This window comes from Epinephelus fuscoguttatus, linkage group LG17 (genome assembly GCF_011397635.1).
Source record: "Epinephelus fuscoguttatus linkage group LG17, E.fuscoguttatus.final_Chr_v1".
NCBI classification, from domain to species: domain Eukaryota; kingdom Metazoa; phylum Chordata; class Actinopteri; order Perciformes; family Serranidae; genus Epinephelus; species Epinephelus fuscoguttatus.
This window is the reverse complement of record NC_064768.1, coordinates 25,450,928-25,466,329: the sequence shown is the minus strand read 5'-3', so window position 1 is coordinate 25,466,329 and position 15,402 is coordinate 25,450,928. Positions and strand designations below refer to the sequence as shown.

The 15,402-nt window shown below is 42.1% G+C and overlaps 1 protein-coding gene across 1 annotated transcript in view; it reads left to right on the top strand.

The window, feature by feature from the left end:
- Nucleotides 1-3,527: 3,527 nt before the first annotated feature.
- Nucleotides 3,528-15,402, top strand: part of tinagl1 (tubulointerstitial nephritis antigen-like 1) — a 30,849-nt gene continuing 18,974 nt past the window's right edge. Inside the window, exons 1-3 of the mRNA XM_049601832.1 lie at nucleotides 3,528-3,695; nucleotides 7,716-8,026; nucleotides 11,658-11,724. Coding sequence (XP_049457789.1) covers nucleotides 7,723-8,026; nucleotides 11,658-11,724 — 371 coding nt within the window. The 5' untranslated portion in view covers nucleotides 3,528-3,695; nucleotides 7,716-7,722. The remainder of the gene's footprint in view (nucleotides 3,696-7,715; nucleotides 8,027-11,657; nucleotides 11,725-15,402) is intronic.

Genomic DNA, 15,402 nt, shown 5'->3' with positions numbered 1-15,402 from the left:
GTATATGTGCAAAATAACATTCTCTACATGTTAGTGCAACTGAATCAATCTTGACTGGATGGTAAACAACATGTACAGTAAGACCTGTGAAAATGATCGGGTCAGGTGGTGACAATAAAACACTGTAAACACAGCTTAGACCTCCTTTCCTCAGGAGGTTGAGTAAGAGGTGTTAAAGCTATAATTACAGTGTTGTTTGAAAAGCGAACCTGTTACTCAGAACTGTCTCATCTTTGCTCAGCTTACTGACAGACACCGTTTGAGCTTTTCATTTCTGTCATGTAAATCAGAGGCACCGTTTGTAAATCCTGCAGGTTATTGACGGAGATGATTGATTATTGATGTCTTTATTTCAAGGGATGTTCCAACCAGGCTGCCATGGAAGATACCAAGCACCAATGTAACATCACAATGATTTAAAAAAAAAAAAAATAAAAATGCATGAGAAACCTGTTCTAATTTCAATATGCTGCATGTAATATAACACTGGGAGATGAAACAGTAGCCAGTACCAATCTGCAGTATGTGGCCGTAAGCAGTTTATGAGGGTTTTTCAGTCCAGCTATGGCCGGAGGCATTACGTTTTCGGGTTGTCTGTTCTTGTGAACATGATATCTCAAAATTGCCTCAAGGAATTTCAGATTTGGCACAAACGTCCACTTGGACTCAGTGATGAACTGATTTGATTTTAGAGGTCATAGGTCAAGGTCAATGTGACCCTGCATCTGTCTCATTCTCATGAACATGATATCTCAAGAACACCTTTAAATTGCTTTAAATTTGACACACAAAAGTCCAGATGGATTGAAGAATAAACTGCTCAGAATTTTGTGGTTGAAGGTCAAAGGTCAAGGTCGGTGTGACCTCACAATATATGTTTTTGGCCATAACTCAGGATATTAAATGCTAATTATGACAAAACCTCACACAAATGTCTACTAAGCAAAAATAATAAAGTGATGACAGTTTATATCCAAAAGGCCAAAGGTCAACTTCATTGTGACATAAGGTTCTGCATTTTCTGGCAGACGTGGATGTACACTGTAAAAGAAACTTGACTGGTGTATGGGCATACGAACGCAGGGTGGTAATTTTTTTTTCTTTTTTTTGGAAATTCCTTGAACAAAGAGAAAATTGTGGAGGACTATTTTTTTTGATTTAGCAGAGTTTCAATTGCTCAAATAATAGCGTTGCATGTAAGAGTCCTAAAACCTGGAAATTAGTTCGCATTTTTACTCTTCTGATTCCTTTGTTTTGAAGTCAAATTAACTTTTGATTAGATGCCAGAAATAATGTCTGTGGGTAACACAAACTTAAGAGACTGTCACGTTTGGTTCTATGATATAGAATACATCAGTTAATACCCCAGTTGTGAATTTTAAAGCTTTTATGGTGAACACACCAAACCAAAGTCAAAGATCTCGTGGCGACGGAGGCCGACTGTTGCGTCTGTTCATGTCACCTGTGTCTCGGCCAAAAAGTTGACTTGAACACACCACAAAGACTACAGCCAACTGCCAACTAGCATCTATGTTTCTGTGCTTGTGTGAGAGGAAATAACTCTCCATACCAGCAGCTGGCAGTAGTCTGTGTGCCTTTTTCAAAAAGGGTAACGAAAAGACCGACAGGATGGATTCAAGACACTAGTTACCCAGTTATCACATTAACAGCGCAATACCGTGATGAAAGAACAAATATTTACCGTTTGCTAGCAAACAAATTATGAAGAATTAATACAATTACGACCGTTTTTGCTAAAGAGCTAAATGGCAAAAAAAAAAAAAAAAGTATTTTCCTCACCTCCGTTTCTCTTCCTGAGCACTGCAAAAACTAGGGCAAACCCTAGGCCAAACATTGACCAATGGCCGACTGTCAGCTTGGTGTATCGGGGCCTTACCTGTCTTACAAAAGGTGATTGTTTACAAGTGGCTATTTGAGACTACAAAGCTTGTCTGGAACATTAAACATCATCATGCTGTACATGAACACTTAGTGGTAGTAACGTTTAAGTCACGACTGTGGTGTAATTCTTTTACAGACTAGCATTAGCTGTTTTACTTCTGGTGATTGCATTAACGCTTGAAAGATCATTAAAGTGGTGTTCATTTCTGAAGATTATCTTCTGTCTAAACTTTTGTTTGCCACAGAGCTCATTTTTTTGCAATAATCCAATGGAAAAATCTAATTTGTGATGAATCAAAGCCAGTCAGTCAGTTGTCACATTTAATCTATTTTTACCAACAAGCAAAAACAGCAGACTGCGCAGGGAACGCTTCCTTACAGTAGATAATTATAACTGTCTGACATTTATTTATTCACCTCACCTATTACAGATTTTTTGGGGAACCCATTAGGTCATTTGTCATGAGTATTTGCTCATCAAGGACATGACTGACCTGTTACAAGACACTGCCCATTTTCTGTAAATGATCTACAATTGCTAATTATGCGGAGCAAATTAAATGTACGCACATTTAAATAGGCCTATATTAGTGTGGGCAGTGTTGTCTTTTGTCCTGGATTTAGCCCTGCCCTACCCACCCACCTACTCTACATCACAGCTATTGATTCAGGCTGTAGCTTATTGATCAACCCAAAGGGGGGTCTGTGGCACAGCTGTGTCTTTCAGGACCTCCCTGATGGTCTCCTAAACACCGATTTAGGATTCTTATCCTGAAAAATGCAACAAAAGAAATCACTTCACTATTTGACAAATCTGGTGTCAAATATAAAAATATCGATCTTTTCAGCAGACTGAATCATATGCGCGTGAGAGGGTTGATTACTCAATTCAAAATTCTTGAAGTTCACTGACTTGCTAAAAAAAAAAAAGCAAACAGATCATCAATAACAGATGACTTATTTTGTTATAGTCTATTCAGGCTGAAGGGGAGGAGACGTTACAACACTGAGACAAATGATGTAAACAGATTCAAGACACGTAGATCACGCAGAGAGAAAACATCTGTAATATTTTGCACATTCAGAGTATTTGTACTCCCTAAAAAACCTGCCAAAGTGTCGCCCCCGGAGGCTAGTTTGTAAGTTTCTAGAAGTAGGGAAGTCTTCCACTGGCTATCCCATAATAATTTCCTGGCTGCCCGGGGTGAAGATATGCAACCCGTGACCACTAGATGGTGAGCAGGAGGTCAGTAGTAACCACTGTGTCTGCCACAGAGGAACAAGTGGATTTGACCCTGCAGGGGAAAGCCGCAGATAGTGGAGAGGAAACTGCTGCTGCTGTCAGTGGAAGTGACAGTGGAAACAAAGGAGAAGAAGAAGGAGGAGAGTGAATAAAGAGGAGTGAAAACTACTTTACTTTCAGTATGAAGGTTTCAGTTTGATATAGAGAGGAAAGGCATGAAGAGATAGCAAAGGGGAAGAAGTGTGTGTATGTGTGTGTATGGGAGAGAGAGAGAGAGCACAGATTTGAGCAGGAGGCGGTGAAGCAGGGGACAGGGCAGAGAGTGAAGGGGGGTCGGGGGGGAGTGGTTAGCCCGTCTTACTGCCTGTATATAGAGAAGACAGAGTCTGGCAGAGCAGATCCAGTGAGAGAGTGAGGAACAGAGACAAGGGACTTTTTTTTTTTTACCTCTCCACCTGTGGATGACTTCCTGAGAAACACATCAGCAAATCTCTGTTTTTTTTTTGTTTTAAATCGGATTACAAAGCCAGGATTTCTCTCTCAACTCAAGGTAACAAAAATTTTAGCTCTCTTTACTTTTCAGCAGCAGCCCTCTGTTATACCAGACTGCAGGCAGGTGCAGTGAACACCACAGTGTGGTTTATACTGATCTCATGCTATCTTAACCAACTCTCTGATTTATGGGAACTTTTAAACTTCCTGATTCACATGGTTGCTAATCAATTTTTTTCTTAGATTTGAGCTAATTCCTCTGTGCAGAGAACTTACTGTAGGTTAGCGAAGTCTTTACTGTTACGACATATTTACCTTCTGGGTGTGGGATTGTAGGACACAATATTCAAGTTAGGAATACCTTCGAGAATATGAGTGGGAGACTGCTGAGATTTCTTTTTCTTTATGAGAGGTTATTGAGTCCAGTGAGATTGTGGCAGCTCCTCTTGTGTAATTCAAAATGAGAGTGATAACACACCGCAACCAGTTACCCGTCACTCACCTGTTGTACTGCAGGCCTCATTAGACACCTGCACGGCATTATGAATGCTCTCAGTTCTCCTTGACCTGGTGGTTGTATTAAAAATAGAGCTGCACAGATAATCGTCAAGGACTGTGTGACCCGGAGGGAAGTGTAGCTGAAAGGGCTTTTATACAGATATACAGAGTCAAGATGACTGAATTATCTGACGGGTGGTGCAGTGATAGCTCAAAGTTAAGTGAAAAGTAAAAGAGCGGGGTCATAAAGTGTAAGCAGGGAACATTAAAGGCTTGGCTCACCCAGATTACAACATAACATTTTGTAGTATTAGTTTTTAGTTGTCCAGGTTTTGAGATATGTATCGCTGATATTTCTGCCTCCGCCTCAACACAGGTGAGATGAACACCTTTTCATTTTTGGAGCCCACAAATGTAAATGCTCAGCATGCTGTTAAAAGCTTTTAAAGAAAGTAGAAAGTAGTGTCAGCGTTCACGTTAAGGTCTGTGTGTTATAAAGACTAACCTGTTGCTCAGTTTACTGAGGTTGAGCAGGTTTAAGTTGTGAAGATGGTCTTGAAGCTGTGATGAAGGTCCAGCTAAGACACTGTATATGTGAGTGTTTGAGTGTGTGTGTGTGTGTGTGTGTGTGTGTGTGTGTGTGGGTTGCCCTTCCTGAGGGTTCATCGGTCCTGTGGCTGCAGTGTGGGATCAGTAGCTTGGCCACAGCTGTCAGGAGCACTGATGGGCCATATGGCAGCTTCTGTGACACTCTGATAAGACTAAAAGGAGCTGATAATATGAACTCGTCAGCTAAAAGCTGAGAGCTGCACCAAACACCTCTGAATACATTCATATATTGCAGCTACTTGAATGTTTTCTTTGTTTGTTAAAAGGAATACTTCACCTCCCAAATGCCCATTTGTATTTGAATAACATATATCCACTGGTTACACTGGATTTAGGAAGAAAACTTTTGTTGCATACCTCAGCAGTGAATGAAGAATCCAAAATCGTAGGAGCGTCCGCGTTTAACAACAGCAAATCTAAATCAAAACAAAACAAATCTAAATCCGTTTACTAACTGTCACACAAATCGTGCAGTATAACCCAAGTCTGTATGCTCAGTGCTTCCCGAACACATACATTTTTGCTTAAACCTTACGTTTGAAAAAGCATGTGTTTAGGAAGTACTGAGCATCCTACTGGATAAATAAGACTGCATGAGTTGTGTAAGAGTTTGTCAGTTCAGTTTTGCGGCTTCAGTTCTCTATTTTTGGATTCTTTGATCACTGTGGAGACATGGGAGAGAAACAATGTTTTCTTCCTGATTTCACCGTGACACGGCATGTAACTGATAAGCAAATGGTCATTTGAGGGGTGAAGTATTCCTATAAATTACACTAAAAGACCTAAGTTGCTCTGTAGGGAAGTTGTATATTAAAGTGCTGTCAGCATTACAATCAGCACTTGTGTCTTTTCACGCTGACAGTTTGACCTGAAGGCCTCAGCAGCTTGGTGAGCAGACTGGTGGGTGTTTTATTGCACTGCTGCTCAGAGTCTGCCACAACAAAACACTTGTGTAAAGGAGGAGACCTGCCCATCCCATGCTGCCATATGCCCGGCTGTGTGTGTGTGTGTGTGTGTGTGCGGGCGGGCTGTGTGTGCACGATTCAACTAAAGGCGCAGTCATGCAGAAAAAAAGGACAGCAGAGATCTTTTCCGGAGCCCCGCTTTATGTGCTGAGTGTCCATTGTGCTCCGAGATCTGATTGGATAATTAATGATGCTATTTATGTAAGCAGCGGGCCAACCCCTTGTCTTTGTGCAGCCCCATATGGACTCACACATTCAGTAACCTGACACCAACAGACACACACACACACACACACACACACACACACACACACACACAAACATGTCCACACAAACAGCCATACATATGGATGATTGTTTGACCTTTGTTGAGCCTAAGAGTGAGAGCTGTGGATTGCTCAATCACACACACAGACACACAGACACAGACACACACACACACACACACACACACACACACACACACACACACACACACACACACACACACACGACTGGTCCTTGAAGATGTTACATGTGCACACACCTAGAAAGTACATAGTGTGACAGTTAAATCACTGACTCTGTTGCCATGTGGAAATTCACCTTTTTACGTTGACATCACTAACAAAGAACAACTTCCCTGCTTCCTACCCCTCTATATCCAGCCCCCTTGCTCAGACTTCACCCATCTTTGAACTTGGCCTTCATTATTATCTCAACTACACACCTGTAATGTTTTGTTTTGTTGTCTTGCACAAACAAAAATCTTTCCAGAATAAGTCGGACAGCCTTGCCAACACACTCAAAACTGCGTCAGTGGTAGTTTCCGCTACAGGTGTCACCTGGGCTGCATTTTGCCATGATAACACACACACACAGACTCACAGGCTGAAAACAATACCAGCCATCATGTTGTTGGTGCAGCTGGTAGTCAAGATCAGGACGGTTCCTGTAATAGCACTTTGTAAAATGATTCAGACCCAGCTCCATTAGCACTTTCTCTTGAATCTGCTGATTTTTCTTGATTGCACCCGTTGATACCAGAGTCACCACCTGGAGCACGAGAGTGATCGTATTAAACAGGTTTCCTGCTGCCTGCGCTGTTACCGTGCCCCCAGCATGGCATTTAGATAAACTTTATTGTCTCAGAGGTCCATTAATACTGGACATGGGCCGTGTTTGTTCACTCATACAATTTCCTCGAGAGTGACAGATTAGCTTTGACAGCAGGACATTACGTTGTTTCCGGCATGCTAATCTCAGGCGCTAACATCCCCTCCCTCATACTTGTAACTAAACAGGCAGGTGCAATGCAAAATATTTAATAATAGTGTGATTATAGTGCTGCTGGATTTATATGTCACTGCAATGCAAACAGTGCTGTATTAGTGAAAATACTGCTTACATACTGGCACTTATTAAGGAAAAAAACAGGATAATGTGAAAATCGCATGATTAAGACTGATAAAGGTAGCTCAAGAACCTTTCACCCTGAGACCTGAAGTGACCCTCTCTTACATAATTCAACATGTTTAAAGGCCTCTGTGTTTCTACTGTCACATACTTTATTCCCATCACTTTCTTGCTGAGTGCATTTTCATATTTAGCTGCTGTTTGTCTTGGATGCTTTAAAGGAAAGTTGGAAAAATAAGCAGATGATCTCCAAGGATCATGTGCATTTGCTGCCAGCTCTGTTTAAATGTTATCTTTTGTGTGAGTGCATGTGTGCTACTGAGTGCATATGCCTCGGTGTGTATGTGAATTACTCAGCGGGAGGTGGATGGTGTGCTGGCAGCAGTCATACCCCAATTATGCTGCTCACAGTGCGACCTCTTCACCTCTCTTCCTGTGGAGTGTGAAGCATGAGTTTGTAGACCTCTTCTCTGCAAGAGCAGGCCAGCTTTCGCAAACACTTTTATCCATTTTATCACATTGCAAGAAGGATTATAGAAGGGCATGGATTGTATAGTATTACCTTTAGCTAAACATCTCATATCCTATTTCCTGCCCCCTTCCTTTCACAGATTTATCATGAAGCTCTTCCTGTTGATTGTGGCGGCACTGCTCCTGGTGGTGGGAGAGAGCACTGCAGATCGAATCCTGTCCAGAAGGACCAGGCGGGAGCTTGCCAGTCCGCTCCATGTTGGAGGCATCAGGGACCCGTTTGGCTCCTACTGCGAGAGGAGAGGAGGCTGCTGCCCCGGCAGAGACGACCTGTGCACGGTCCCCTACCTGGACACCATCTGCTACTGCGACCTGTTCTGCAACCGCACCGTCTCTGATTGCTGCCCTGACTTCTGGGGTCATTGTCTCGGCATTGAGCCACCTTTCATAGGTAAGTAAGGGTGCACAAGCAAATGTATGAATGTGTCTGTGTGTGCGCATCAGTGAGTTTTGCAGGTGTGTGTGTGTCCCTGTCTTAGTTAGTTAAGCTCAGTCAGAGAACAGCACAGAACCCCACTGACAGGAGCAGCATGACACCTGAAATCGAATTACAGTTACATACCTGCTTTATTAATATCACAAGAAATAAACATGTTTAAGATAAGGGACTGTCTAAAAAAGATTGGACACATGACTGCCATCTTTTTTCCAGTCTCTACTGTATTAATACATCTCAGAAGGGAAGGCTGAAAAATTTAAAAAGAGACTCTCCCCTGCTCTCCAAAAAAAGTTAGATTACTAAGGAAACCCTGAGAGGCAAGTGAGGGGAAAAAAATATATCTGGTGATCCATTTTCTAAGTCGGATCTAAATAGTTTTCTTTCCTGTGTTTGGTTTGGTTATGCCAGATTATTTTTCTAAGGGGCTGTTTGTTATGTATAAGACGGGAGGGGGTCATGCAAAAAGGGAGAGGCATGTCAAATATTTTTTTAAGCACTGGTGTGGAACTTGTGTTTTTTTATTTTGGCTTTGGAGAGAGGCATGCAAATTGTTGTGTTTTGTATTTATTTTTCTGCCAGTTTTTAAAGAAAACATGTCTTCCGGAGCCATGTTTTCTTTAAAAAAATGCCAAAATTACACTGCTTAATCACAGCCAGAAATGATAAAAACGGCAATGATCACTGGATTTTTAAATTTCCGACGTACCTTGAACACATTATGTGGAACAAACCCTTGTGTCAGATAAAAACATAACCAAATCTAAGCTTAAAATACTGATATTTCATCAAAATCACTTTATTCTACACATCTTATTTAAAATTTTGCCAAAAATAAATAGTTTTTACCAACTAACCGACATGCTCGACAAGAGTGAAAAGCCAGGACTCTTTAACTCAAGGATTTCGCCTTTAACTTTAACTTTCAAACATCTAAGGGTACATTTTTAAATTGTAATAACTAATTTATGGTAAAGGGAGGGTCATGCATTTTCTGCCAGTCACTCAGGGAGGCTCAAGATGGAATATTTGTAGCTTTGGGGAGTGTCAAAATAAAATAAAATTTAAAAAAACAAAAACAAAACAGAGCCACACCCCAGCCACTTTTCTCCTTTGACAAATAAAGAACGGTCCCTATGTTACTTTTTATCATCTGTAAAAACAGATGGGAAAAAAAAAGTTTATCATGTGAAAACAATCTTGGTGCAGTGGTGCATTTAAGACTCTTGTGGCTGAAATCAGTATTAAAATAACAAATGCTTGATCCTGACAAAAACCTTTTTTGTTTTTTTTTTAAACCTGTTTTCCCTGATAAAAAAAAAAGAAGTATCTTAGAAAAAATGATCCTGGCATAACTCCCCCCCGCCTGTTTCGCAGATGGAATTGTTTTAAGGAACTTACAAATATTATCCTGGCAGAACCTTATCTCATCTGTTCTTAAGTCAAACAAAGGAGAGAAAACAATTTAGACCATCTTACTTGCCTCTCAGGGCTTCCATAGATTACCCTCCAGGTGAAGATTAAAATTAAATACCCTCCCCCTGATCCTCTGACCTCCCCTGATAATTTCTGTACAGACCCTAAGTAGAAAAGTTAAGATTTAGCTCATTTTCCATCCAGTTTAGCTGACTACATTTGGACTCCCCACACAGTTATAGTGCCATTCCCTCAGTGCAGAGGTGTAAAATGTGCCAGCGTCAGCGGAGGTCTACCTGAGAACAGAGCAGGGAACAGTAGGCTTCTTATTAACCCAGACAGAGGGAGGGAGGAGGGGTGGATGGAGGGATGAATGGAGGTCAGGAGAAAGAATGTGGGCTATGTGGAGAGACGGAGAGACAGGGTGCGGGACGGGAGGCAGAGGGGTCGGTACAGGTATGTGTTCCCTGGACGACAAGGTAGGGGGATCACGAGGTGGGACACACATGCATGTTTGAGAGTATGCACACACACACACACACACACACACACACACACACACACACACACACACACACACACACACACACATGCATCTGAGCACACAGTCACACAGCCTAGAGGAAAACTTCTAAAGGAAGGAGGTGACAGATCTTTTACAATAGGTCCTTTCTCTTATCGCTGCCCTGCAGTCACAGATTGTTGTAGTCTATAACTCAGTGTTCAATACTTCACACAGCTGGACTTTTCTCATGATGTCATCAACATCTTCCAGTGTATAGTTTTCTAATATTCACACACAGAAAAAACCTCTCCATCATGCTGTGACAGTGTTACAATAACCTATTACATGAAACCACATACTTTCAGCTCAACATAATGCCCCTATATAAAATCCTTCCCTGTCAATGAGTAACTTGTCACACCCTTCAGTTCTGCAGTCGCTGAGTTGTGACAGACTGGCTGAGACAGCTGTGAAGGGGATGACGGATAACAGAGGGCCTCAGTCATAAATCACACAATCAGCTCTGGGCCTCACACCAGAAGCAAGGAAACCTGCTCACGCTGTAAATTCTCAGCCAGCTCGTTCCCTAAATTCCATATGAAATTCACACTGGCACTGTAAATCTGCTTGTGGATAAACATCATTGTGAATCTGTCACCAGGCCAGTACGGTTTTTAACAGTCTGTTAGGAAGCAGGGTTCAAAAGTCTGACAGGACAGATTTTAAATCATTTTTGTGGTTTGTGACATTTCTGAGTGGAACAGTGCGTCTGGCGCTTGAAGAAATACTGCGCAGGAATTGTTGATTACTGTTTGTAAAGAGTATTGCCAGTGAAAGCCAACCCCAAATTCACTCTCTTTTTTGAGCGAGCTTGTTGCTTCACATCACTTTATTTGTGCATCGGTGTATTAGCATTTTTCTGGCACTCTGTCTGCGATTTTTGTACCTTCATCTTGGATGCGTGCTGCTCAGAGCCTTGCATCAAGAGCCTACCTTTGAAAGTCCCAGTCGAACCTGCGTGCTGTACCCAGGAGCATCCCTAACACAGTGAAATAAGAAGTCATGTCTGCAGATACACACACTGCCACACACCTCCACTGGCTCACAAGTGATAATTGAGAGGGATTACTTATGTACGTTTGTTTTTTACCTGTGAGTTTACACAGTTTTTTGGGGAAAGTCCTGCACAGTACACCTTTAATTATGGCTGTGATGGACGGGCTACTTTCGTGGCCCTCTCCCTTGGTCTCACTAGAGGTGGCGGAGTGGAGCGTAAGCTGGTTAAAGCATGACGAGGGCCCAGGAAGCCTGGGAAGGCAGGAAAGAAGCTAACGCCACATTCCTACACTGGATTACTGGAGCTCAGAGCTCCTTAGACCTCACATATTCTGTGTGTACACTGCACACACAGACCCACACACACTGCACACTCACGCACACCTGGGGAATTAGCGTTAAAGCTTTTATTGGTGTTGCAAGTGAAGGAATCTGCCCGTGTGATTGCACTATATTAAGTCTAAGTGCTGTATATCAAAGTGCATCTCTGACTCTTATCTGTGTTTAAGACTGTGCGTGGCTTTGTCTCTGAGATCAGTGATATGATCATTGCCGATAAGCCACATAAAAGCCATATATACTGAATTGCCTCTCTTTGTCTCCTCTCAGGCACCTGCGAAAGAAATGGAAACAAGTTCTTCACGGGGCAAACATACAAAGAGAACTGCAATTTATGGTATGTACCTCCCTCTTTCTTCCTCTTATTTCTCTTTCAACCTCTTAAATGCCTGGCTTTCCCTTAAACGTCCCCTTAAGTAGCTTTAAGCTTCAAAACATTTCCTCCCCACTTCATCTATATGCTCCACATCTGCTTGTTCTAACAGTTCACATGAACCATTACATGCTTATATTGAGTGAGATATTCAAGCCCAAGATGACATGTTTATATTGACGCAACACTGCAACAAGCTGCATCACAGTTATTCAGATTTCATGCTGACGAACAGAACTTGGTATTCTTAAAACCTGTGGGATCTGCTGTGGAGTTTAAAAATAAAGTTGGGTGGGTTTACAGAAATATGTGTGCACAGCATGTGTTTCTAATAATAAAGCCACTGGTGGCGTAATATTCTGTTTTATATCAATGTTCTGAGTTGAAATCTTGCACTGATCACATTATCATCATATTATATCCTCTGTATGCCATAATTGTGTGTGTGTGTGATGTGTTTCAACATTGGGGGCAGATATTAAAGGGGGTGGGGATCCTCAACAAGAACATTTTGAAACATTTAATTTCGTGCATTCTGTTGAATTTTGATGCACATTGTGTTTTTATTGGTACGTTCTTAATATTGAGGTTGACGTGTCCCCTGTGTACCCCTGAAATCTACACTTATGGCCATACTTACACTTTTTCTCATAAATTATCTTGACAGTAGGAAAAGCACAGGTGTACATCTTAAATTAATCATGGCTCAAATCCCGTTGGCTCCTGCACGTTCACATTGAAACAGCTTCCTGGGTTATTTGAATAGAACATTGTTAATATTATTGGTAATACCTGTGCTTATCCCACTATGACAAGTCAAACTATCAGCTGTGGAAAAGGCCTGTAGTTCAGTATGAGCGTGATGAGACAGAAAAGGAAGGAACACTATATACAGTTAGAGAAACAACAGGCTGTAGGCCTTGACTTATTTTAAGTTTTATGGAGAATAATATTTAGTCTTTAGTCTGCTCCATGTATTATACAGTTAATGCTGATGAACAGAGTAATAATTTATTCCAAAGCATTCTCTGTTATGATCTGTTATGATGAGGAGGAACAGTAGCTGCATAACTGAGGATAAATCAAATGCTTTGGACCCCGTGTTAATTTATCCCATCTCGTAGCTACAGCACGTTGTGTGTACCAACTTCTCCAACAGTGTTTTTCATACCCCCTGCTGAGTAACTTGGCAAATTTAATCATAATTGAAAGAGATTTTCTGTTGAGCCTTCGAACTCTTCTTACTTTCATCTTGATAAAGATCCTATAAAAGCACAAAAGTGAGGCTGGATATTGTGATGCATTAGATCTCCTTGCAGTATTTTTCCAGTTCTGGCATACTGATGGATGCACTTACAAACAGTCCTTCACTTTGTGACCCTGACATGACACCAAGAGTTTCTAAAAGCAGTATTTTAGATTAGCTCTCAGTGACAGCAAAGTATCTTTTTATCTCCATGGCCTTCTACGCCCTGAGGGCAACAGAGTCCATGTGGCTGCTGTCATATTTGTGCTTGATATCGACAGCAGTCAAGGAGAGGCAAAGCAGATATTGAGAGACTCGAGGAGGGAGACGGAGGAGGTCAAGTGAGTGAAGGCAGGGAGAGGGGAAATGGGAATTCCTCACCTGTCCTCCACTGTGGTTTCTCATGTCCATATCATTGGATGTTCCTCAAAGACTCTGTGTGAACATGCATGTGCACAAATGTTGATTTAACATCCATTTGTATCACTATATTTATCTCCATGAAACAAGAACACAAGATCGCGGTTTGTCGCAACACTTCTAACCCAAACCACGCTGACCCCGCTGATCTCCACATCCTCTGCTTTAAAGGGACAGTTCCTCTGCTTTAAAGGGACAGTTCACCACTATATCAAAAATACAGATTCTTTCCTGCTTTCTGTAGTGCTATTTATCAGTCTAGATCATTTTGGTGTGAGTTGCTCAGTGGTTTCAGCTGTAGAGATGTCTGCCTTCTCTCAGATAGAAAGGAAGTAGAGGACTCCGGCTTGTGGTGCTCAAAGCGCCCAAAAAATTAATTTGAAAAACTCAACAGCATTGTCTCTTTCCAGAAACCATGACCCGGTTACTAGATAATCTACTTGTTGTGAGCAGTTTCATGTAGGAACAATTTTCTTTCTCCTGAACTACATCCGCCAACCAGATCACCATCGAGCTAAGGTTGTTCCGTGAGTAGATGCACACTTCCTTCTTTGTTGTGCTCTGCTTGGCGGTTGTAGTTCAATAGAGAGAAAATAGTCCCTACATTAAAACTCCTCACAGTAAGGTCTGCACATTGTCCTGAGCTGTCCTGTGTCAGTCAGATACGCATCATGGCAGCTCATTAGGTTTGACCTAAAGCATCTGATGGGTGCGTTGACAGGCGAGGTTGGCAGTTGATAAATGGTGGAGCGAATGCTTCCTCTGGAGGAAAGACTAGAGGAGGTTGAGCTGTGTGGTAAAAATAACCTCCAGTGTCCACCACAAAACAGCGTGTATGTGCTAACTCCCCCTTTCGCCGCCAAACAAAAGAGTCTTATGCACATATGCTCTCACACGTGCTTGTTAAGGCAATACACATGGATGCTTGAAAAATTGCACCACAGCTTTGGGCGCAGAGGGACACACACACACTCCCTTTTCCTACTCCTACACTTTCCACTTATTAATTTCCCAAACGTGCGTCCTCCTAACTCTAACAGCTTCTGCCTTGTGTCGACTCCCTTTTTTCCCTCCAAAGTCTCGCTGCTACCTTACCTCCTACATGTCTTGACTAACAACTGAGCAAAACATGAAGCCAAACATCCCTGTCAATAAAAATTAGCTCTTCAACCATCCGCATCACAGTAGGTATGAATGTTATCTTTTAGCTTTAACTGCCTCGTGTGCAGATTGTGTCAGTGTTAGACAGCATATAAACGCAACCTGACTGAGCATGAAGTATGACAGCAATGCTTAGTTTACTGTAGTGTGCGTGTGTGTGAAGATGTACCGTGATACGTGTGGCAGTCTATTGTTGTGTTAATGGGATCCCCAGCTGGGACCTTTTCCTCCCCGTGCTGTTGGCATCCTGATAACTCTTTATCTGCTCCAAATCATCTGAAAAATGGCGCCTCCTGCTCAAGCCCGCAATCTCACACAGCCCTGAAGGAGCAACCATCTCCGCTACGGTTTGGCAGCAGCTCTGCTCTGTCTTCAGAGCACTTCAGATTGGACAATAGCCAACGCCAGCTTGGACTTTCTTAGTTGTTGTACAGTTTCTCAGATGATGTAGATGTCATATGTAAACACACACACAAACGTGGCTCTGCTCCCACTGATCTAACAGGATATAGCGAGATAATACTTCTAATGTCACCCAGGTGTGTGTTTATTTATATGTATGCAAGTGTGTGTATGGTCTCAGGGGTGAAGTGGGTGTCTTTCTCTAATTGGGGAGTGTGATGGAAAATATGAAATATGGCTTCCCACTGTCCCACGAGCCATCATATTTTTTTATCAGTCACACTCTGTCTCAGTCTCCATGAGTTTGTCATAATGCCCGTCCCTCTGTGTGTGTGTGTGTGTGTGTGTGTGTGAGAACCATTACTGTGTGAATTTATTGTTGTTTTCCCCTGCTGGCACTGAGCTGCATGTGT